At 40.7% G+C, this 22,579-nt stretch overlaps 4 protein-coding genes and 1 long non-coding RNA gene across 9 annotated transcripts; 3 read left to right on the top strand and 2 right to left on the bottom strand.

The window, feature by feature from the left end:
- The first annotated feature begins 5 nt into the window (after window positions 1-5).
- Window positions 6-9,508, top strand: LOC140779515 (uncharacterized). 5 transcript variants are annotated; one of them, XR_012107363.1, is made up of 17 exons: window positions 6-564; window positions 1,281-1,328; window positions 1,400-1,500; window positions 1,776-1,925; window positions 2,161-2,277; window positions 2,343-2,427; window positions 3,011-3,119; window positions 3,252-3,319; window positions 3,450-3,575; window positions 3,656-4,656; window positions 4,994-5,197; window positions 5,301-5,361; window positions 6,251-6,364; window positions 7,142-7,255; window positions 7,342-7,429; window positions 8,616-8,690; window positions 9,214-9,508. XR_012107363.1 is itself a non-coding variant. In XM_073124605.1 (16 exons), the coding sequence occupies exons 2-15, from the start codon at window positions 1,302-1,304 to the stop codon at window positions 7,393-7,395; spliced, it is 2,331 nt and encodes a 776-aa protein (XP_072980706.1). In that variant the 5' UTR covers window positions 6-564; window positions 1,281-1,301; the 3' UTR covers window positions 7,396-7,429; window positions 9,214-9,506. The 5 variants fall into 5 exon arrangements, 3 of the variants coding, with proteins under 3 accessions (XP_072980706.1, XP_072980705.1, XP_072980704.1); XM_073124605.1 differs by lacking the exon at window positions 8,616-8,690 and having other exon boundaries at window positions 9,214-9,506; XM_073124604.1 differs by lacking the exon at window positions 9,214-9,508 and having other exon boundaries at window positions 8,616-8,873.
- Window positions 9,509-10,152: 644 nt separating this feature from the next.
- Window positions 10,153-12,333, top strand: LOC140778471 (large ribosomal subunit protein eL21z/eL21y-like). The gene is made up of 2 exons (XM_073123198.1): window positions 10,153-10,536; window positions 11,886-12,333. The coding sequence occupies exons 1-2, from the start codon at window positions 10,300-10,302 to the stop codon at window positions 12,141-12,143; spliced, it is 495 nt and encodes a 164-aa protein (XP_072979299.1). The 5' UTR covers window positions 10,153-10,299; the 3' UTR covers window positions 12,144-12,333.
- A 60-nt stretch (window positions 12,334-12,393) lies between these two features.
- LOC140779230 (uncharacterized) lies at window positions 12,394-13,205 on the bottom strand. The gene is made up of 3 exons (XR_012107299.1): window positions 13,084-13,205; window positions 12,871-12,984; window positions 12,394-12,776 (listed from the first exon to the last, which is right to left on the bottom strand). It is a non-coding gene; the product is annotated as an uncharacterized lncRNA (long non-coding RNA).
- Window positions 13,206-13,981: 776 nt separating this feature from the next.
- Window positions 13,982-18,510, top strand: LOC140777568 (bifunctional TH2 protein, mitochondrial-like). Its single transcript, XM_073121772.1, has 6 exons — window positions 13,982-14,474; window positions 14,597-14,705; window positions 15,672-15,962; window positions 16,079-16,490; window positions 16,611-16,880; window positions 17,894-18,510. The coding sequence occupies exons 1-6, from the start codon at window positions 14,104-14,106 to the stop codon at window positions 18,316-18,318; spliced, it is 1,878 nt and encodes a 625-aa protein (XP_072977873.1). The 5' UTR covers window positions 13,982-14,103; the 3' UTR covers window positions 18,319-18,510.
- Window positions 18,511-18,615: 105 nt separating this feature from the next.
- Window positions 18,616-22,453, bottom strand: LOC140777567 (uncharacterized). The gene is made up of 2 exons (XM_073121771.1): window positions 19,550-22,453; window positions 18,616-19,462 (listed from the first exon to the last, which is right to left on the bottom strand). The coding sequence occupies exons 1-2, from the start codon at window positions 22,203-22,205 to the stop codon at window positions 19,050-19,052; spliced, it is 3,069 nt and encodes a 1,022-aa protein (XP_072977872.1). The 5' UTR covers window positions 22,206-22,453; the 3' UTR covers window positions 18,616-19,049.
- Between the last annotated feature and the right edge of the window lie 126 nt (window positions 22,454-22,579).

The raw sequence follows: 22,579 nt of genomic DNA on the forward strand, positions 1-22,579 counted from the left end.
TAATTGCTAATCTCTTCCGTTGCACGGCTTAAGTAGCTAAGAAGAAAAAAAAGACGATAGGAATAGTATTTAATAATTCCCAAACTCTACCACAGAGAAATACTACTGCCATGCCATACTAAGATGCTGATCAATTCGACTTTAACACGTATTTTTTCGCGCGAACACGCACGTGTAAACAGGGAGAAATGCCATTCGTTTATAACCTCCTTAGATGGTCACGGCCACGACCACCTGGGTGATCCGGTTCTGATGGACGGTCAAAAATATCTGCCCGCTTATCGCGATCCGTATCCGACGGCTGTTCCATCTGGTTTTCTTATTCTCCCTCTCACTCTCACTTCCATTCTCTTCTTCCTCCGTTTCAAATCCGTCTACTGCTGTAGTTGGAGGGTGGAGCCGTTTCACCTCGATAGAATCCTAACCCTATCTCCTTGGATTCTCTATTAATGTCGTTTTGGATCACGGCGATCTCTTAAATCTCCTGAAAGACGAGGAAGGAGCGAGAATTCCGTGCTTCCTGCCCGTGATCCAGCACCATGTGCTGTTTTCGTTCAATTTTTGGTAATCGATTTGCGTCTTTCTTTTCTTATTGATACAATTGGTCCTTTTCTGGATTCACTTGTCGTTTATTCGAATTACGATGATTTCTCCTACCTTTTTGATCATTTTCGGCTGTGATTATTCTGTGTTTCTAAAATTGGGTTCGTGTGAGGAGAGATTGGAATTGGTGTGTTAAATTGCGTCACGTGGAAGAACTAGGTGGATGAGACAACGGAATTGCGTTGTCGACCTTGACGAGTAAGAAGCTAGAAGCTCCATTGCGTTGAATGATATATTATTTCGTAGACTTATTGCTTCATTGGCTTGTTCGGGTTTTGCATCAGATTCTAAAGGTAGTCAGATGATTTCGTGTTTTTTTCTTGATCAATTCTTCTATTTTATCTTTTACCACAAACTGTTCTTTTGCTTGTTCTAAATTCTAATGGCAAGAATATGCGATCTATTTGCCTGCTACTGGTCTATTCTCTCTGTTATTTGGCACGGTCACCCCACATTTGACCTTTAATGAAGTGCTCCTGCTTAGGTTAATTTATTCTATTGGGTCCTTGGTATGCCAAGGTTTTATATTTGATATAAGAAATCCAATATCTTCTCAAGGTATCCCCTTAATCCTTGCTAATTGTGATTTGAGTTATTTTAGTGTAAACAAAATAACAAGCATGCCTGGATTTTTGTAATCTTGTGCTTTTCTCTTCTGATTATTTTCCTTTTTCCAGTCTCCGAAGAAGTTGCTGCAGATGGACAGAATGTTTTTACGTTTTCAAGTATGCTACTTTGACATTATTGTTTTCAAATAGTTTCAGGAGCAGCATATTAAAAGTATGAAATGACTCAGACGCAGGTGGATGATGGAAAGCTTTTCTTAGAATCTGTTTCATATTCAAGTTCCCGTCCTGCATTTCCACAACCTTCATCATGTGAAAGCGTGAAGCGCAGGTGAAAAAGAATGCTTGCCTCGGAACATTGTTTAATACTTCAATTGGTTCTTTATGTGACTGTAGTCGTGCATTTTGAGGGTTTTGTCACTTTCTTTATCCAGTTATATGTTTTGTTTTTCTTTTTCAAGAGCTGATATTGCAATGATGGGATTTATGCATTATACTTTGCACAATTTACTGATTTCTTTTAATTAGTCTATATTATAAATGCTTTTGTTTTGCATAATTTCCTCCCTTGCTGTTGATGGTTGATGCTTTTGTCCCTTGTGATAGAAATGTCTTTCGGTTGTTAGCTTGGAGGGAGATTTCTCCTCGAGCCAACCGTTGTAGCAAAAGTCTGTGGGGAGGAACTTCAAATTATGGAGCAGATCTTACTGGGCTAAATTTTGAAACGATAGATGCTAAACATGCTCTCTTTTCTTGGTAAGGAATCTTCAATGACACCAGAACTTTTCTGCATAAATCCAGCTTAGTACCACAGGCACGTCTGTTCATAGTGATGTATAAACTTAAACTTCTCTCTTGAATCCTTGTTAATTGTACTTGTAATTGGGATTTGTTTTGTGATAGCAAATGCTGAGCTGTTGATTCTGTGACTGGATATTAGTATGTTACTAAGAAAAAGAAAGGCTGATTATATGAAGTATCATTTTCTCAGGGTTGAGTCAGAGTCATTACGCAATTTGTCTGCAAAGTACTGTCCCCTTCTGCCACCTCCTAGGTCTACAATTGCAGCAGCATTTAGTTCTGATGGAAAGAAGCTTGCTTCAACACAGTAAGTTGATTGTCCTGCTCTACCTGTTTCTCTGGCTAATGATTGACCTAACTAAATTTGTCCAGTGGTGACCACACTGTGAAGATAATTGATTGCCAAACTGGAAACTGTTTGAAGGTTCTGAGCGGCCATAGGCGCACTCCTTGGGTGGTATGTGTTACATCTATTTCAAATTAACATGTGACTTCAATTTTTCTTATGGGGCTGTTACGGGTCATTGTAAGAATGTCAGAAGTTTCATATGCCTGAATGTGAAGCTGCCTACATGCATTCATTCATTTCCATTGGCTCCTTACTTTGAACTTTAAGATTCTTAATCCTTCACCTAACCAGTTTTTTTTATCATAAGTTGCTGCCCTAACTGGATTGGGTGATGGGTCAGGGTTTCATATAGCTCAATCTCTTCTTAACCTTCTTCTCCAGAGGTTGTCCCAAAGAAGTCCTTACACAAACACTTGTCTGCTTTGTACTTCCAAGGCAGTATGTCAATGTCTTTTAGTATTTATTTTTCTTTACATTTGAAGAAATCTAATATTCGTTGCCATTACTGATTTTCAAGCTTGAGTGCTTGCTAAAAGCATCTCTTGTTCTATATTTGTTTTCTTAGAAAAGGTCACAACTTCTTGATGTTTGTTTCTTGGCCTTTGCATAGTTAATTTTGGATGTTATCCATTACTTTTTCCTCTATTGCGGAATATTGGAGACAGTGTATTATGTGCTTGATCTTCTGCAGGTCAGATTTCATCCTCTGCATTCGGAAATACTTGCTAGTGGCAGCTTGGATCATGAAGTTCGTCTCTGGGATGCTCTTAGAGCAAATTGCATCGGGTCACATGATTTCTGTAAAATTTCTTGCGATATATCTTGTATAGCATGATACTTTAAATCAATAATAGTTATTGATTTACTTACCTTATGTTTTGCTATTTCTGACCTTTGTGAAAGATATCAAATACACATTCTTTCCTTTGCAGATCGTCCAATTGCATCTATTGCTTTTCATGCACGAGGAGAACTACTTGCAGTTGCTTCAGGTCATAAGGTGAGTTATTCATGATATACGTATATGTGGAAAACCATTCAGTAGTTTCTTTGCATGCATTGGTTCCATCTGACAGTTCTCATGCACTTAATTTCTGATGTTCAAATTTTGAAATAAATCTATGTCCCAGCTATTTATATGGGACTACAACAGGAGAGGGGAGGCTTCTTCGCCAATGATTGTACTGAAAACTCGCCGTTCATTGAGGGCTGTTCATTTTCATCCCCTTGCTGCTCCATTTCTGTTGACTGCTGAGGTTGAGCTTTTCAACTTTAATTTATGTATATCTGCTCTCTTTTACTCTATCAGCAGAATTATTTAGAGTTTCATTTGCAGATTAATAATCTTGACTCATCAGATTCGCCATTGACACATGCAACATCTTCTGGTTATTTGCACTATCCTCTTCCATTTGTCTTTTTTGCAAACCCTAACTTAAATCGCCATCATCCATTAGAGGTTTGCCTCTTATACCTTTACTTGTTCTGGCCGACTCTTTTAAATAACAATGACAGAATATATCCACAGAGGAGTGGCAGGGACTATGGTTTCAACAATGGGAAGGAGAGAGCAGAATCTTTATCTCAGCATCGAACAAGTTCAGATGGAAGAAACCAGCATGACCAGTTAGCAAATTCTCTTGAAGATCCTTCTGGCTCTAATATGATAACAGAAGATGCAGGTCCCAGTTCTTTTCGGCCTGAGATGGCAACAACTCCTGATGCACAATATAGGCCTGGTGCCAATGCTGCTCCTGTTACTTGTCCTTCGACCACTTTTGACAGTTCTGAACTTCAACTGCTCCTAAGAAATGTAGATGGTGAACAAATTGATCGGCTCATTCCTTTCAGTGGTCCGTCATGTTGGGATCCCTTTCTGCAGGGTTGGTTAATGGGTCAAAGTAATGCTGGTTCACACTTGGCGACACCTGTCAATGCTGCAGTTCAGGGGAACTCATCCCATCATCGTGGGACTGGATCTGATTACTGGACAGAAAATGTTGAAGATCTGATGCCCTCCTCATTGATGGTAACTGCTATTAGCATTTCAAGGGCCACTGGACGATCAAACTTGCACCAGCTGTCACGTTTCCATCCAGGGGCTTCTGTGGGTTCTGGAGAAGGCTCATTTAGGAGTACTCAAAATGATGAAGCTGAGAACCATTTTGGTTCCAGGTCTGTTGATTCTGAACTACCCACATCTTTGGCTGCAGCAGGAGCTTCTGAAATACCTTGTACTGTGAAGCTTAGAATTTGGCCACATGATGTAGAAGATCCGTGTGCCTCATTAAATCCAGAGACATGCCGTCTAACCATATCACATGCTGTCCTTTGCAGGTACAGTTGCTCTATTTGTTTGGAGAATATTTATTTTCTGTAACATTTTACAACTTTTACTTGATCTTGAGACTTCATACATGGTTGTAGTATGATAAACATGTTCGAGTTTGGCACTTTTCTGAGTTTTACTCAATGCTAAGACGAGCAGCCTAGTGATAAGTTATTATGAATTCACATGTCTTAGAAGTTATGTTTGATGGGTATAGTGGAAGTCTGTAATAGAATATTTGATTGTTCTCATGTTGCTTAGAATGAAGCTAATTTCAGAATTGATATGTTGTTTTTGGTTAACAATGGGTTTTTATGCTAAAAGTTGTGCGCATCATGACGACAGTGAAATGGGTGCCCATTTTTCCCCATGTGGACGATTTTTGGTAGCTTGTGTTGCATGTTTGCTGCCTCATACAGAAGATGATCCTGGAGTTCAATCACAAGTTCAACATCATGCTACAGTGTCTTCAACATCTCCCACACGCCACCCGCTTTCCTCTCACAAAGTTATATATGAGCTTCGCATATATTCTCTCGAAGAGGCAACGTAAGACAACATCTACTTAATTGGTCATATATGTCAGCATGAGTTTTTATCCTGATTTATCCTAAAGAGAATTCTGCCTGATATTCTCTGTCACTTGCTGTAGGTTTGGAAAGGTGCTTGCTTCCAGAGTAATTAAGGCTGCTCATTGCTTGACATCCATTCAGGTTAGCCTTGTTATAATATTGAAAGGATGAGCATATGCTTTTGCATATTTTATTTTTGGGGACAAATTTTACCTCCATGTAGTTAACCCTGATTTCAAGTTACCTCTGTACATTCAACTTAAGCATGTAACCCGCTTATCTTCCATATCGCTTTTCGATGGTTAGATTTTTCATCCAAATGTAATGGTGTGACTACTGGAATCAATATGGTACATTGGTGCCAATATTTCCTCCCAAAAGCCTTACAACAAAGATTAAAATGCCCTTAGAATCCATAAAACAGCATATTCTTCTTCTTATGCAAGGATTGTACACCAGCAAGATGCATGCTAGAGAGAGAGAGAGAGATTGGAAAGATGCAGTTATCTCAAAGTTAATTGGAAGAGTAATTTGGTCTTTTGACATCTTTATTAGTGGGCATCTATATTAATGGGCATCTAACAGTTGCAATGTGGTATGACCATGGAGTATAAGGGTTTTATGCCTGAAATTCTCTTCAATCAGATTTAAAGATGAAGATATACTAGAGACAAATTAATGCATCAGTTTACCATGATTTATAATTCAAGCCTTTAGAAGAAGTCTAAATGAATGGTAAAAGCTTTGGAATAATTTAATATATCAGGATCAACTTTGCCTAGGTAGATGACCCCACCAGTGAAGGGAGTTTAGAGGGTATTGTGCTTAGATACAATATCAAAATGAATGTGCTTTTTGTTTCATCCATGGCATGTGGCAATAGATTTAGATTAATAGCATCCTTTTATATTCTGATTTTATTATAAATTTACGCATATATTTCTGGTTGTTTCTTGCTATTATTAGTACTCCATGCTATCTTCCTTGGTGTTTTCTCTAACTTTATCTTGTTCTCATGCTTACTTTGTAGTTCTCTCCTACATCCGAACACATACTACTAGCATATGGTCGTCGCCATAGTTCACTTCTTAGGAGTATTGTCTTTGAAGGGGAGACTGCAATACATATATACACAATCTTGGAGGTAGATACTATTAGTTTGCCATATTCACTTGTATGGATAGTGTAACTAATGCTTATCATCATATGGAGAGAGTACCATATTTTCTTCCATCCTGTTATTTCATTATCTGGCTTATAATTTTAACAGTGGACTTCCGTTTATCTTGTGATACATTTCCTATAAGTTTTGTTTATTTAAATATATTGTATTTTTGTTTGTAAAATTTATTTCTATTGTAGTTGCATTTTTATGTTTTAACCAGAAACTACAAAGTTGGATGTTTGTAGATACTAAGGTAACAGTCACTGGTTTTTTATCACTAAATTATCATATTTTGACTTATCTCCAAATGTGCAATGCACAGATCTTCTTTCTGTAATAATCCACTGATCAGATTTTGATGAAATACTTAGAACCATATTTTAATTTATAAAAACATCAGGGATAAGAAAATTTTACCACAATTTATCCATCAAAATTTTAATTCTATGGTGTCCAGCTCCTGCATTGCACATCATTATTAAATATTTCTACAAATCTTGCCATAATTTTTGTTTGAGAAACAAAGCTAGAAAATGCTTGGTCTTTCCTAAAGAACATGTACTGCGACCAAAACCAAACTGATTACCTCTCTGTTAGTAAGATATAATACTCTACTTTCTTCTCCAAATGGGAACAAGAAGGAAGATATTGAAGTAGGTATAATATTGATTTTCTGGATCCCTTTTAGTTTAGCATGAGTTTTTCTTAGCAGTTGGCATTTTTGTTTGAAAATTATTTGGTCAAAATTGATTCCAGGTATATAGAGTTTCAGATATGGCGCTTGTAAAAGTTCTTCCTAGTGCCAAAGATGAGGTTAATGTTGCTTGCTTTCATCCTTTTGCTGGAGGAGGTCTTGTTTATGGAACTAAGGTGACAAATTGCATATCAAGCTATCATAATAATAAACCTGTATTTCATTTTTTTGACTTTCCTATTTTTTCTCATGTAAAATGCAGGAAGGGAAGCTCAGGATTCTTCAGTATGATGGCTCACCTGCCACAAGCTGCTAAGGGCCAAACTTTTTCCTTGAGATTAACATTTTAGGTTGCCTTTCTGCATACCAGGAATTTTATTTATTTTCCCCTTTACCCTCTAATATAAGATTATCAATCTCTTGTTTGTTCTTGTGTTCATGTAATTATAAAAGTTCATTTGCAGACGTAGTCAGAATCTCTTTACTAACATAACGATATTCTAGAATTATCATTGCAATAAAATGTCTTGACAAAGAAATAAGGAACGTAATCATAATTATGTTCCCATTAAAAGGATTTAACTGGATGTATAGAAGAGATTATTCCCGAAAAGGAACACAGAAGATGTAGTAAGTGATCATTGCTGATTGTTTTTTGTGTGCATTCGATATTGATAACATGACTACAATACTAACATATGCTTGCACTATCATTTCCTTTAGATTGCAACAATTTTTTTTCGTATTATTTCTTGAAACTTACTATAAAAGGTGTGGTTCTTTTTTATCAGTGAGTGCGCATTTGATCAGATATGCTTAGGCCTTCTAAGTTATAATGTATTAACATGCTCCATAAATAATCATTAAAAGGGCATATTTGTCAGTCTTTATATTTGGATTAGTTATGCATTATTCGAACATCTGAATGCAAATTGAGTCTCTTTCTTTGGCATGTCTAGGTGATGAAAAATGCAACATTGGTGTTATCAATTTATCATGTTTCTTAGATAGTGTAATGAAACAAAAGAATATCCATATCTACTGAAACCAACATATGCGGCATAACAGTTGAGGATCCATTAAGCAAGTGCAAGGTATAAAATATGAGCCTCACAAATTTACGGAATAGAAAATCAAGAAAATTGAGATGTCAAGTAGTGGTTTCTATCTTATGAATTAACTATTTTGAATTTTGATGTTATGATTGATTATGTAATTAGGTTACACACAGTTCTAATAACATAAGTCTTCACCAGCGTTGTATAGGATATATTTTGTATTTAGATAAGCCAAATGCTTAACTAGTCAGTGACATTTCATGCTTAACTGCTTATATCATCCTAAATTCCATCGCATTGGAATGTTGCTCATGTTCCTGGCATTTCCTTTACCTATCTTGATCATATTCTGTGCAAGTTGTTTGTCGTTGGTTCGTTCCTGATTGCATACTGTTGTAGACCGGTCCATGTCATGTTCTGGCTGCAGTGTTGTTCAAGAGATAAATATTTTATTTAATCTTCACCTTCTGTTTTGTAGATATCAAAATATGCCATGGAATGTTGAAATATAGCGATCATTACAATCATATTAACCATGTGCTCATATTCCTTGGTATTTACCTTTTGCCTCCTTTCTATCCATTCCTTTCTTATTTCCCAGTAGTATGTCTGACAACTACTTAAATGAGAGTTCTAACTGATATCCGCGCTCTTTACATAAGCACCTATGACTGTGATGATTATAAATTTTGTAGAAGCTTGAGCGGTGGTCTGAGACATCACACTTGGAATCAAATTATGTCATACTTTTACGTTTTATATATTTTCATTTCATAATTTAATTGAAACTTGCTACTTCAATATATTAGTTAAATGTTGAGTTGGACCCTAATCTGCCAAGTGCCAATTATGCTACCTATCTGTACCATCTAATAGAAGTTAATGTAAACCTATGCTGGAAAACTATTTGTACACGTTATATAGGAGTTCATTTGTACTAGGATTTTTGTGCCTGATTGGAATATTTTGTTTACTATCAGATTTCATCCAGAATGGTGCTCTGGATTTGTCTTTAAAGTTCTATTCCCCTGCTCCCTTAAGTAGTAATGTTGGAATAATCCCGTAATTTTACTCAGGTTAAGGACAACTTGTCAATCAAGACCTGGTGGCCGGTGCTGCTATCTTTCTTTGTAGCAAGTTGTTTTTCCGTAGTAACTACAAACGATTTTCTCTTGAAGTAATTGTTACATGACAATAATTTTTTTTTGCCGTCACTCATTTATATTAAGTTAGCATTCAATTCATTTGGCACTTCCATTTAAAGTCAACAAAGGAGCCTTTACGATGAATTCACTCGTAGATCTTCAAATGATTGCTGATGTAATATTACACTCTCCTTGTGGCGTTCTTATTTTCCTATAAGAGATATCATGGTTATATGTGATGTAATGCTTTCTGATGGTTATCAAGCCAATGCAATTCGGCAGTTATTGCTAAGAGAACAGGGAATTTTTGTGTGTGTGTGTGGTCTAATTGAAGTGGAGAGATGCTTTACTAATGCATATCTCTATATATTTTTTGGTCTAATAGTTCTTATTTTTTTTCAGAAATAATTAAAACTTGACTCTAAAATATTGTCTATTTCCACATAGAACCTCGGAATTCATCGACACATTGGCCTCTTTAACTAAAATCTCCAAAATGTATCTATCATTAGATTTTCATTAAAAAATATCATGTCATTAAATTTAGGCATTATGAAGACTATAGACTATTTTATCATCTTTAAAATAGAGGAAAGAAAGAGAAAATAAAAAGTTGAGGGAAAAGTAATTGTTTGATTTTTTTTTTATTAATACTGTTACAAGTGTAAGAGATATTAAGATAATTGAGAAGGGTTAAAATGTCGCAAAATTTAATAAATAAAAAGATAACAGTAAAAATGGGCTATAGGTCCGGTGTCGGTGTAATTAACCCCAGTATTTATTATCGTTTTTAATCATTATTTGTATCCGCATATACTTGATCGATCCCAATTCTTTACCCGAAAAAAAGGAGAAAAAAGAAAATCTAAATCGGATTTTAGTTCAATAGGATTGTATCGACTGGAATCCTTGTCCACCCAAAGCCCAAGTGAGGGGCATAACAGACTATTCAGTGGATCCTCTCTTCTTTTCTCAAACCCTAGCCGAAGCCGGAGACGAGCGGCGGCGGCGGCGAAGATGCCGGCGGGCCATGGTTTGCGGTCTAGAACCCGAGATCTCTTCGCACGCCCGTTTCGGAAGAAGGGTTACATCCCCTTGACGACGTACCTGAGGACGTACAAGATCGGAGACTACGTCGACGTCAAGGTTAACGGCGCCGTCCACAAGGGGATGCCCCACAAGTTCTACCACGGCCGCACCGGTAAAGTTTGGAACGTTACCAAGCGCGCCATCGGCGTTGAGATCAATAAGCAGGTATATATAATACGTATATTTATTAGTGTTGTATTTTATTGTTTTTTTTTTCTACATTCCGATCAGCTCGTAGCATTGTAGTTTATTGTAACAATTTGAGATATTTTAGTGGCTAGAGTATGGAAATCCACCGAAACTGGATGATATTGAAATTTGTCACTACTTGCTAGTGTTGTTACATCACGCAAGGTTGCAATCTTTTCTAGAGCTAAAGAAGTGAAATATAGTTGCATCAGGATTGTGCTTCTCTTAGGTGGAACCAAAGGAGGTATCCTGGATTCATCCAGACTTCATGTTATTCGGATTGTACAACTACTAATTCGCATCTCTTTCACTAGGTAGCTTGCGAAAGATTTGCATATCTCAGAAGGCATGCAGATGCAAGAAGCTAGTTGTAGATTTTATTGAGGACAAAATTCTGTAAGTTCTTATCAGAAAAAGAAAAAGGGAATTGGCCACAAATGTTGGCTCATGTAAAAGAGTTAAAATACATGAGATTGGAGGTGTAGGAGCAGGGGAAGTAAAAAGAAGAGAGAAACGACTTATTCCTCGCATACAATGCAAATATTCACTAATCATGATTACTTTTATTAGTCTAGAGTGTTTTCACACATTGGCAAAGTAGAATAGATGCTTGAGGTTCTAAGATTTAATTTTTTCAAAAGCTGATGTTGTATTGAAATTTTTATGGGAAATTATTTTTTAGAATAGTTAAAGTTGATTGAGGTGTGGAAATCTGTAATGTGGCGACCTGATACATAGTGTATGGGTTGTAGGACTGTTAGCTGCAAATGCTAATGTGTATTCCTACGATGTTTGTTTCATATTTAAAGCATGTTAGTTTATAAATTGGATAAACAAACATAAATTAAATGAAGAAAATCTCAAGAAGTATGGAAGAATTCAACTTATAATGAGCTATGCTTTACCTTAAGGGAGAAAATTGGAATTACCAACATTGACTCAAACTGCACCTTCTCACAATAATAAAGAATTTGTTTTGTGGTCTTCCTTACACTTGTATGTTCAATAGGTGGAAAACAACTGATGTTGCTAAATGGATAATGTTAATGAACACCTGACTCACTCGGGCCGAGTCCGATCTCCCTCTCGCTCAAACAGTTTGCCCTCCCTCCGGTCAGGGCTCCCTTGGAGGAAAAGTAAAAATATGTAAACTGTTAGCTGTAATAGCATATCATTGGTTGTCTTCATAAGCTTTTGTATTCTTATGATGAGATTTCCTGCTCTTCATGATGCTTACAGATATTGGATAGTAATCCATATTAATTATTAGTTACCTATTTGCTGAACTTGCTGGCTTATTTGGCTTGGAATACTTCTATGACCAGGTCGGTAACAGAATTATCAGGAAGAGGATTCATGTGCGAGTGGAGCACGTCCTCCCTTCGCGGTGCACAGAAGACTTCCGTTTGAGAAAGAAAAAGAACGATCAGCTGAAGGCGGAAGCAAAGGCACGTGGGGAAGTCATCAGCACAAAGCGTCAACCCGAGGGCCCGAAACCTGGTTTCATGGTTAAGGGAGCTACATTGGAGACAGTCACTCCTATTCCTTATGATGTAGTTAATGATCTCAAGGGTGGTTACTAAACTGCTTTATTGAAACTCTTACTAGTTCTTCTGTGCTTTTTGGCCTTAGGCACCAATTGGATTTTGCTACTCATCTCTATTGAGCATTTTATAAAGTGAAGAATTATCTGTTAAGAGTGAAGAACAATTTTGATTCATCTTTATGGAATGATTTTTTTTTGACTTTATAATGGAGTAATTTTTTAAGCTACTCGTTTGTGCAATATTAGTCAGGGCATACCATGTTATTGGTGCTATTGCATGCATCAACTTCAATGATCACTAGTTTCAGTTTACATAACCAGAGTTGAAGAATATATGCTGTATTAAATCAGCAAAGATTTCTTACAATAATCGGAAGAAACCATTATCAACATAACAAAAAAGAAAGCAAGACACGACTACTCTCTCTCTCTCTCTCTCTCTCTCTCTCTCTCTCTCTTAGTTGCTAGAATCACAGCTAGCTTATTAACATGAGCAATTCTTACAGCTGCTCACATAATTACCAAAATCTATGGAGATTGCTTCAAACTAATGCTTGAATACAGTGGTGGTGTCAGCAGCAGTGCCGCCGGTATTCGCATTCCCCATCCCAACGGCATTCTTCACGGCACCTGTAGCTCCTTGGGCCATCTGCTTCATTTGCTCTCCAGTCTAACAACCAATTCAAACGGGGGGAGAGAGAGAGAGAGGTAAGTAAGAAGAATGGCAATGCCTTAAATTAGTCAGAAACTCTGATACTCCCAACCTGCTGAAGGATGCCGGCGGCGTGCTCGTTCTTCTCCTGCGCCGACTGGGCTGCGCCTCCCTTGATCGAGCTGGCCGTGTCCTTCGCTGACTGGGTCCACTGGTCCACCTTACCCTGCGGGAATCACGAGGATAAAAAAACACGCGTGTTAATTATAAAAGCACGACTCCAGAGCTATAACCTACTACTCCCCTCCGCCGCGAGGGAGCTCACCTCGCCCTCCCCGTGGGCTTTCCCGGAGTTGAACATCTGCTGAGTGTTCGACATCTTCCTTCGACTTAATTACGATAAACGGAATTGCTAACGTAGTTGCCAATTAATTACTCTCGCTTTGTGCGTGCAATGGAGGGAGGGAGGGTAGACTCCAGTTTATATACTAAAGGTGGAAGAGACTGCCACGTGGTTTCGCATTAGAGTGAGCCACGTGTTCGGATTTGGGAGGTTTTGGAGCGGGTAATCATGCTTTAGAACAGGAAAAATGCCGTTAATTTGGAAAACTAGTTAATGGCGAAGTTTTACTCTTTTATTCGAGTAGAATATATTCAATGGGATTAAGTGTAAATTAACTCTCTAGTAAACGACGTAAGGAGAAAGGAAGATTACGTGACCTCCAAGACCTTGCAGTCCATTCATTCGAAAGGGGTGACTGAATGGGTCTACACGTAAAGCATCCACTAACTTATATTCCGCGTATCTCTCAATTCATTCACTAATAACGTCCGTAACCGTCCACATGCACATTTATACATGCACTGTTCATACCGGGTATCGCGGATAAAGCTGGGAATAATAATAACAACATCTCGCACATTACTGTTTCACAAATTTACACTTCACACCCTTATCTTTTTAGTATTTATGTTCGGAGAGATGTGAGTATTTCTCGAAATATCTATAGGATATTCTTCGGGCGGGTTGATAGTATTTTCAGCGGAGAATATCATATAGGTCCCAAACGCATGGCTCGAAATAGAAATGCAGTACTGAAATTATAGGGTGTAAATTGTAAAAGTGTGAATATGATATGCTGAGGAATAGAACAGTGACAAGTACTCACAAAAGGCCCAATTTCCAACCACCGACCCGGCCCGAGTCCGACTTCCCGTGCCGCGATTTTTTAACGATAAATGTACGAGAAATCGCGCCGGCGACCGGCTTGGCTTTCTTCTTCTTACTTAACCCCCAATCTAGTCCCGCCTATAAATACCCACCTTTTCGTCTCTCTCGCCATTGATGCGATTCCTCTCCTCCCTCCTCCGCCGAGGAAGCCCTTTCCTAAACCGTAGCTTCTCCCTCGCCGACCTCGACCTGAACCGCGGCTCGGTCGCCTCGATTCGAGATCGCTTCAAGCTGCGACTCCGGCGGAGGTTCCGATCGGCGGATTCGTCTCCTTCTTCGACGAGAGGAGCCATGCCTGTGTCGGTGGCGGCGGCCGTGGAGGAGGGATCTCCGGCGAAGCGGTTCTGGATCAAGTCTCGGAAGGAGGCGGTGTTCGCGGAGTACACCCCCTTTGTTGTGTGCTTGGCGGCGGGGGGACTGGACGTGGAGACCTTTAAAAGCTACGTAGCTCAGGACGTTCACTTCCTCAAAGCCTTCGCTAAAGCGTAAGTGCCTTTTTGTTTTGTTCTGGTCGTTCTAGCTGGTTCCATATTAGGGTTTTGGGATCTGGCGGTGGAGTAGTATAATGTTTCTGTCTCAATTCTTTTTTCTTCGGTGACCATTTTAGGTATGAGATGGCGGAGGAATGTGCCGATGATGATGACGCCAAGGCTGCAATCACTGAGCTGAGGAATGCGATTTTGGATGAACTAAAAATGCACAGTTTGGTCGTCCAAGTAAGATCTTCAGAGCAAGATGATGTTTATGTCAGCATCTCTGCAAAATTATTTTTGTTGCCATATCTGAGTGTTATTAATACGTAATTGTTTGTCACCTCGAAGGGATGTGGTAAAGATATTTTTGTTACTTTTCTTTTTGATGTCTGTATAACTCAATATTTTTGTTGCTTGATGATACCGTAACTTAGTAGAAGGTTGTTGACATTTGAAGTCATAGATAGTTCTCGATTGATACTTGTAAGGGAAAAAGTTAAGCTATATTTAGATGTGTGAAGTAGATACTGCCGTCCGTCTATTTTTCTAATGTCAATGGTAGAAGATACTATTCAATATCAGTATGTGTACTTGACATGGTTGATCTAATTGCTTACTAAGAATTAGCTGGTTCTCTCTATCTTTTAAGGCACAATTCTCTGACAGGTTGTATTCTCACTATATTTAATACCGCATTCTCTCATGGCAAAAAGATGTCTGGATTGTCTTGCTTAGGCGACACTAGGGTTACTTGGGATGCCCTTGCCTTCCAATAAATCTTATTAGTACTTGGAATCCACCACTGGCCAATTTTTCTTTAGTCATCTAAATGATTAGTCTTCCTATCTAATGTGCATATCTTGCAGCCTAGTGCCATACCGAGCTTTTCTTAACCATTAGGACAGCCTGTTGAGTTCTGAGTAGTTCTTGCTACTATTGATGCCGTGGTGAAGACCATGGGAAACTCACATTCTATTATATTCCTTTTTACGCTCCTATTTATGCAATTATTCTTAATTAATTCATGCTATTCATAGCTTGAGATATTTGTGATTGAAAAGTAAGTTCTTGTTGTTATAAAATTCGGTTCCTTGTTGCTCTATTACTGTTATTATTTGCTGCATTGCCTTGTTTGTTCATTTAACCATATATTACTTGAGTTGAGAATATACCTTTTCCATCAAATTCTTTAAATGAAATAATATGCAGGAATGGGGAATTGATCCAACCAAGGAGATCATTCCTAACTCGACAACAACAAAGTATATAGACTTCTTGATTGCAACAGCTTCAGGAAAAGTTGATACAGAGAAAGGTCCAGGAAAAATTGCAACTCCTTTTGAAAGGACGAAAGTTGCTGCATATACTATAGGTGCTATGACCCCTTGCATAAGGCTTTATGCACACTTGGGTAAAGAGCTTCAAATGTATCTTAAACAGGATGCAAATGATCATCCCTACAAGAAGTGGATTGAGAATTACTCCTCTAATAGTTTTGAGGTATTCTATTTAAGGACCAAATCTTAGAACTTCTCTCTTTTCCGAATCCCTTGAACCATATTCTACCGCAGCATTTATAAGTTTCATTTACCTGTACATTTGTGTTTGCCATACAGGATACTGCGACGCAAATAGAAGAGTTGCTTGATAAACTTAGTGTTTCCTTAACTGGCGAGGAGCTTGAACTTATTGGAAAGCTTTATCACCAAGCTATGAAGCTAGAAATTGAGTTTTTCACTGCCCAACCAGTAGTGCAACATGTAGTAGTTCCATTGATAAAGCTACATAATCCAGAAATTCAACTCATTCTTTTTTCTGACTTTGACTTGACATGCACCGCACTTGATTCCTGTTCAGTTTTAGCAGAAATTGCAATATTAACTGCAGCAAAGGCTGATCAGAGTGGGAGTGATAGATTGATTACTCGGAGTTCATCATCAGATATGAAAAACTCATGGGATATTCTCTCTAGACATTATACCGAGGAGTATGAGCAATGCATGGAAAGCCTACTTCTATCAGAAGAAGGTAATTGTATTATATACGTGCTAGATTTATATGATGAGTAACAAAGTTATCTAGTCAGGATTGTCGAAAACATTAAGTTTCATATTGATGATTTTTCTTTCTTTCTTTTCCTATTTTCAGCTGAGGAATTTGATTATGAAAGCCTATTTAAAAGCTTGCGGCTGCTTTCTGATTTTGAAAAAAAGGCAAATTCTAGAGTTGTCGAATCAGGAGTGCTAAAGGGAATGAACTTGGATGACATAAAAAGAGCTGGGGAACGTATGGCTCTTCAAGATGGCTGTAAAAAGTTCTTTCAAGTGCTCATAAATTTGAAGGAAAAGATGAGCGTGGATCTCCACATTCTTTCATATTGCTGGTGTGCAGATCTCATAAGATCAGCTTTTTCATCAGGCAAGTTTTCCTGTAATTCTTGACATATTCTTATTGTCGTATAGAATGTTCTCTGCCATTTTGGATTTTTGGTGAAAATACACAAACATGAAAGTATTGCTGTCCTTTTTTCCTGGAACAACTAAGTGGTCCCTGTTATGCTAACTTTGAGTCTTTGACAATCTGTTTTTGACTTCAGGGGTCTAGTAGTTCTCTAGTCAGTCAGTTTTTATTTTTACCTTTTGGGGTATTGCATATCTCATATAATCTTTGTCAACTTTTCAAAGTATTGCTTCTTCATGACTTAACGTGGCTATAATGGTTGATTGGCGTTGCTCTTTCTATGGGTTGCACAAAATATATTCTTTGCCTGGAATAGTGAGACATTAGTGGTGCCCACTTAATAATTGATTTTCTTGTTCACTGTGGGAAAACCATGTGACTGGACATCTATATTGATAGGCTGCACTGTTTAATGTAATTTAGAGGATTGCAAAAGTCCACCGTACAAAATTTTCTTACCATTCCATAAAGTGGAGACGTATTTCCACCTTAATTGTGCCTACTTTGAAGGTTAGTTTACAAATTGGTTTTTTTTCCATTCATTTCTTACTTCAGCAACTATTTAACTTTTGCACCGTTATCCAATTCTTTCCCATTAGAGTCGCATCAGTTGGAGAGTGCAACTGTAAGACAATAAGGTGTATGAATCAGTTGATTGCTCCCGCTCCCGTTGGGGAGTGCTCGGTTTAAACAGTTTAGTTTTCTCATCAATATATTATATGCTATTAGCTGCCAGTACGTGCATTCTAACACCCTTTGCTATCTAATAGTTTTTAAAAAGTGAGAAGTTATCTTGCATGCCCATCTAAAAGTAACAGTTTGTTCAGAGGGTTGATTTTTTTAGTGATACCTACCTCTATAATTAACTAGATAGTTTCTTAGGCATATTACATGGAACCATTATAATGTTTTTCTTCCAGATGTTGTTAGTGACTCCTTTTCCTTTCCTATTTTCCCTTTCATGCGTTCAGTTGGTTGCCTGGATGATTTAATCATACATTCAAATGAGTTCGCCTACGAAGAAGCTGTTTCAACGGGAGAAATTGTCAGAAAGATGGAATCTCCATTGGATAAGGTTGAAAAGTTCAAAAGTATCATCAGCAGTAATGGTAGCAATCACAAGAATTTGTCCATTTACATCGGGGACTCCGTTGGAGATTTGCTTTGCTTACTTGAAGCAGATATAGGGATTGTCGTTGGATCAAGCACAAGCTTGAGGAGGGTAGGAAAGCATTTCGGTGTCTCCTTTGTTCCACTGTTCCCCGGTGTAATAAATAAGCAACGGCAACTCGACAGACAGGACTCGCCTATCTGGAAGGGGACATCTGGTGTTCTCTATACAGTATCGAGCTGGGCAGAGATACAAGCTTTTGTTACGGGGCACAGTAATTGTTGATTGCTCCTATCACTGTTTCCTATTCTTTTTCTCTTGAACAGCAGTACAAACAATTCATGTATACAAACACAATGTGGAACTGTGGCCACTTTTACAAAAGCCACAAGTCAATTGTTCTCTTCAAGCTTGCCTTGAAAGTGTAATTTGATCCTGTCATGTATTGGTACGATTTCATCTACTTTCTGTTACTCACATCCCATCTGTTTTCTGCTCTTTTGTGCTGAACCAGAATTCATATATGCATATCAAATTATATGCTCTACATTTTCTCTGTTTTGGCTTTGCATCTCGGTTTTGCTTCTTTTATTTTATTCTACCTGGTGCGGTTATTCATGTGACAGTGCTGGCAATTAGGGGCCAATGCCACGCCTGATGATACCTTATGTTGGGCAGAACAGGATGAACTTCGGTAGAAATTTGCTGCATTACTCAATTTCTCCTTCCGTACTGTAGAAGACTTTCCATGGAGTTACTTCCATTATTTTGGAAAGATTACTCTGACAATATCTTTTGTGTGTGTGTGTGTGTGTGTACAATTAACAGCGTCATCGTTGTTAAGTCGTAGATTACGTAATTTAACATCCACTTCTCTCATTATTTTCTTCCTGAAATTATCATTACATCATCTACAGGCTATCAGATACATGCTTACAACAATGTTACAGTCCAAAAGTTGGAACAGGAATGCTACATACAGAAACAAGAATAATCAAGCACCGAAACAGAGGAGGCTAAACGAAGGCGGCGACCGGCGATGTACTAAACACCGGCTTATCCTTGTCCACCACATTGCTCGTAGCCGTAGAGCTCCCACTCTTCCTCCTGGGCTTCGCTTCGCCCAGCATAGTGAGCACGTCCCTCATCGACGGCCGGTCCTTGGGGAGCCTCGCGGTGCAGAGGACCGCAATCCGGAGCACTAGAACCATCTCCTCCTGCACATGCTGGCATTGCCCGCCGACGTTCGGATCAAGTATCGTCTCCAGCCCTTTGCTGCTCCTCAGATTCTCTCTGATCCATCCTACTACGTCTTGGCTCTCCCCAAACTCCGCCTCTATTGGTCTCTTCCCAGTGAGAAGTTCCATGAGAACCACTCCAAAGCTGTAGATGTCACTCTTCTCGTCCACCTTCAGAGTGTACCCATACTCTGTCATGCAAACAACAACTCCCTTTAGTACGTAGATTTGAATTAAAAGCTTAAGTTGATTCAAACGACACTATGATAATAACTGACCTGGAGCAATGTAGCCGTATGATCCGGCGACCGTCGACACGGTCTCGTTCTTCTGGACCATCATCCTCGCCAGCCCGAAATCGGCGATCCTCGCCTCCATGTTGCCGTCCAACAGTATGTTGTTAGACTTTATGTCGCGGTGAATTATCGGCGGATGGCAATCGTGGTGGAGGTACGCGAGCCCCTGCGCCACGCCGGTCGCCACGTTGTACCGCGACACCCAGTCGACGAGCGTCCGGCCGGCCTGCGGGCCATGAAGTGCCTCCCACAAGCTTCCATTAGGCATGTACTCGTATAAGATCATTGCCTCAGACTCCTTGTGCAGATAGCCGAGCAGCCTCACTATGTTCCTGTGCCTTAGCCTCCCAAGTAGGCTCGCCTCCGCCGCCACGTCGCAATCTAGCGTCGAATTCCCTGCGTCTGCGTCCGCCGCGGCTCGCCACAGCTTCTTGACGGCGACGACTGTGTGCGGCCTCTGCAGCTCTGCCTTGTAGACGATCCCGGTGGCGCCCATTCCGATCACGTTCGCCTCCTTGACGCAGGCGAGCACATCGGCGCTCGTAAAGCTCAGCCGTTGGAACGCTGTGAGGCGCCACGGCCACGGACCGCTCTCCTCGCCAAATCCCCCGCCGCAGTAGTTGCAATCCACGTACCATCTCTTGTATAGTTGGTGGCCACCAAACAGAGCAACTACAATGGCTATGACAACAGAAATGCCCACCAACCATCCAGCTAAGATGTGCTTCAAATGCGTACTCCTTAGCCTAGTATACGATTCACCAGCTAGAATCCCAGAGCATGGAGGTAATACTCCACCACAGAGACCCGAATTCCCCGCTAAGTCATCTGGGTTTATAGATCTTAGTATGCCGTTTCCGGGAACAGGGCCCGAGAGGTTGTTGTAGGCCAAGTTCAGCGTCTCGAGTGCCGGCGAGCTCCCGAAGTTATCCGGGATCGACCCAGATAAGAGATTGCTCGACAGGTCGAGAACGGCCAACGCCGGCATCATGGCGATCGCTTTGGGAATCTCCCCTGTGAAGCTATTGTGCTGCAAGTTGATGCTAACTAGCCTCAGGCACGAGGCTAAGCTCGCCGGGATGCTCCCGGAGAGGCGGTTGTTGGACAAGTCGAGCGCCGCGAGCGTCGGGCAATCTTGGAATTGGTCGGGGATCTCTCCGGAGAGCTGGTTGTCGGATGCCATGAAGCTCTGGATCGTAGGGATGGCTAGTATAGTAGAAGGCAGAGAGTATTGAAGGTGGTTGTGGGAGAGATCAATGAAGGAAAGCGAGGTAGATAAGGTGATATCACTTGGTATCTCTCCTTCAAGCTCATTGTTTGCTACCTCCAGCCTCTGTAGCTTCGGCAGCCGGCCGAGGCCGGCGGGGATCGTGCCGTTGAATCGGTTGTTCTGCATACGCACGCGGACCAACGACGGGCACGTCGACAACCCCGCCGGGATCGCACCTGAGAATACGTTATTGAAAAGTATTAGCTTGGCGAGGTTGCGGCCGTCGCAGAGCCCGGCGGGGATCTCGCCGGACAGCGAGTTCGACGACACGTCAAGCCACTGCAAAGCCGAGTTCTGCCCGAGGCTCGCGGGCAGCGGCCCAGTCAGGGAATTGTTCCAGAGCTCCAGCACCTCGAGCCGGGGTAGCTCGCCGATGCCGGCCGGCACCACCCCTTTTAGCCTGTTGCACATGAGGTTTAGTAGCTGGAGATTCTTGAGCTGGGCTAATTCAGGCGGAATAGAACCGGATATGAGGTTGTCGGATAGATCAAGAAAGGCTAATGATGACATGTTTCCGATCTCCTTCGGGATCTCGCGGTCGAGATTGTTCCGGTACAAGTATAGCGTCGTTAATAACTGCAGCTTCCCCAATTCCGGCGGTACACCGCCGTCGAGGTTCCCGACAGCCAAGTCGAGGTACCGGAGATTCACGAGGTTCCCGAACTCCGCCGGGATAACCCCCTCGAGCTCATTGTACCCAATTATGAGCTTCTCCAGCGCCGCAAGGTCGCCGAGCTCTCCTGGGATTTTTCCGGTGATGTTGTTGCCGGAGAGGCCTAAAAACCTGAGCTTCTGCAGGCGCCCGAAGGACGCCGGGATCGACCCACCGAAGAAACCCCCTCGGAGATCGACGATCTCGAGCGACGTCGCATTGGCGATGTCCTCGGGCAGGGGGCCGAGGAAGTTGTTGCCGGACGCGTTCAAAGTGGTCAGCTCCGGGCATTCGCCAAGCCCGCTGGGGAAGTTGCCGGTGAAGGAGTTCTGACTCACGTCGAACACCACGAGCTTGGACAAACCCACAAGCGTCCGAGGGAGCGAAGTCGAGAACGCGTTGCAGCAAATGTTGAGGCGCGCGAGGCTGCGGAGGCGGAGGAGGTCGTCCGAGATCACTCCGCTAAGGTTCAGGCGGGCGAGGTTTAGACTATCCACGGAGCCCAACGAGTTACACCCAACTCCCGTCCAGTTGCAATGCGGCGCGGCGGCTCCCCAATCGCCGAGAGCCGCCAAAGGATCAACGAAACCAGATTTGATCGCCAAAAGCGTAGACATCTCGTCCTCATCACTAGAACTAGTAGCCGCATTGCATTTCGCAATGCAAGCAATACAAGACACCAAAACCAACAAGAGAAACACAAGATTTCGCCGCATCGCTTCTTCTTCCTCTCCTTTACTTAGCTCAGTCTCATATCTCGCTCCTCTGGAAGACAACAGGAGAGCAAGGGGGGAGAGCAGCAGAGATGGAAGAAGAACAAGAACAAGAAAAGTCTCTACTATTATATGTTTAAGCGCACTTGCTAATAAAAACTGGCAACCGGATTTGTTTTTCAAAAATTAAAATAAAAAAAAAAAACACTAAGAGTTGGCTCGTGGGCTCTTGGGTTCTGCAACAGCCAACAGGCTGTTAAATGAGAGTGTTCAATGACGAGAAGCTTTGGATTGGATGGATTGGACGGATTGGATGGAAGGGTTTTTGGATTTTAGAAAACTTAGCCCGACAGCAGGCGTGGGGAGAAGAGAATCAA

This window comes from Typha angustifolia, chromosome 15, assembly GCF_048772165.1.
Source record: "Typha angustifolia cultivar Huaian chromosome 15, ASM4877216v1, whole genome shotgun sequence".
NCBI lineage: Eukaryota > Viridiplantae > Streptophyta > Magnoliopsida > Poales > Typhaceae > Typha > Typha angustifolia.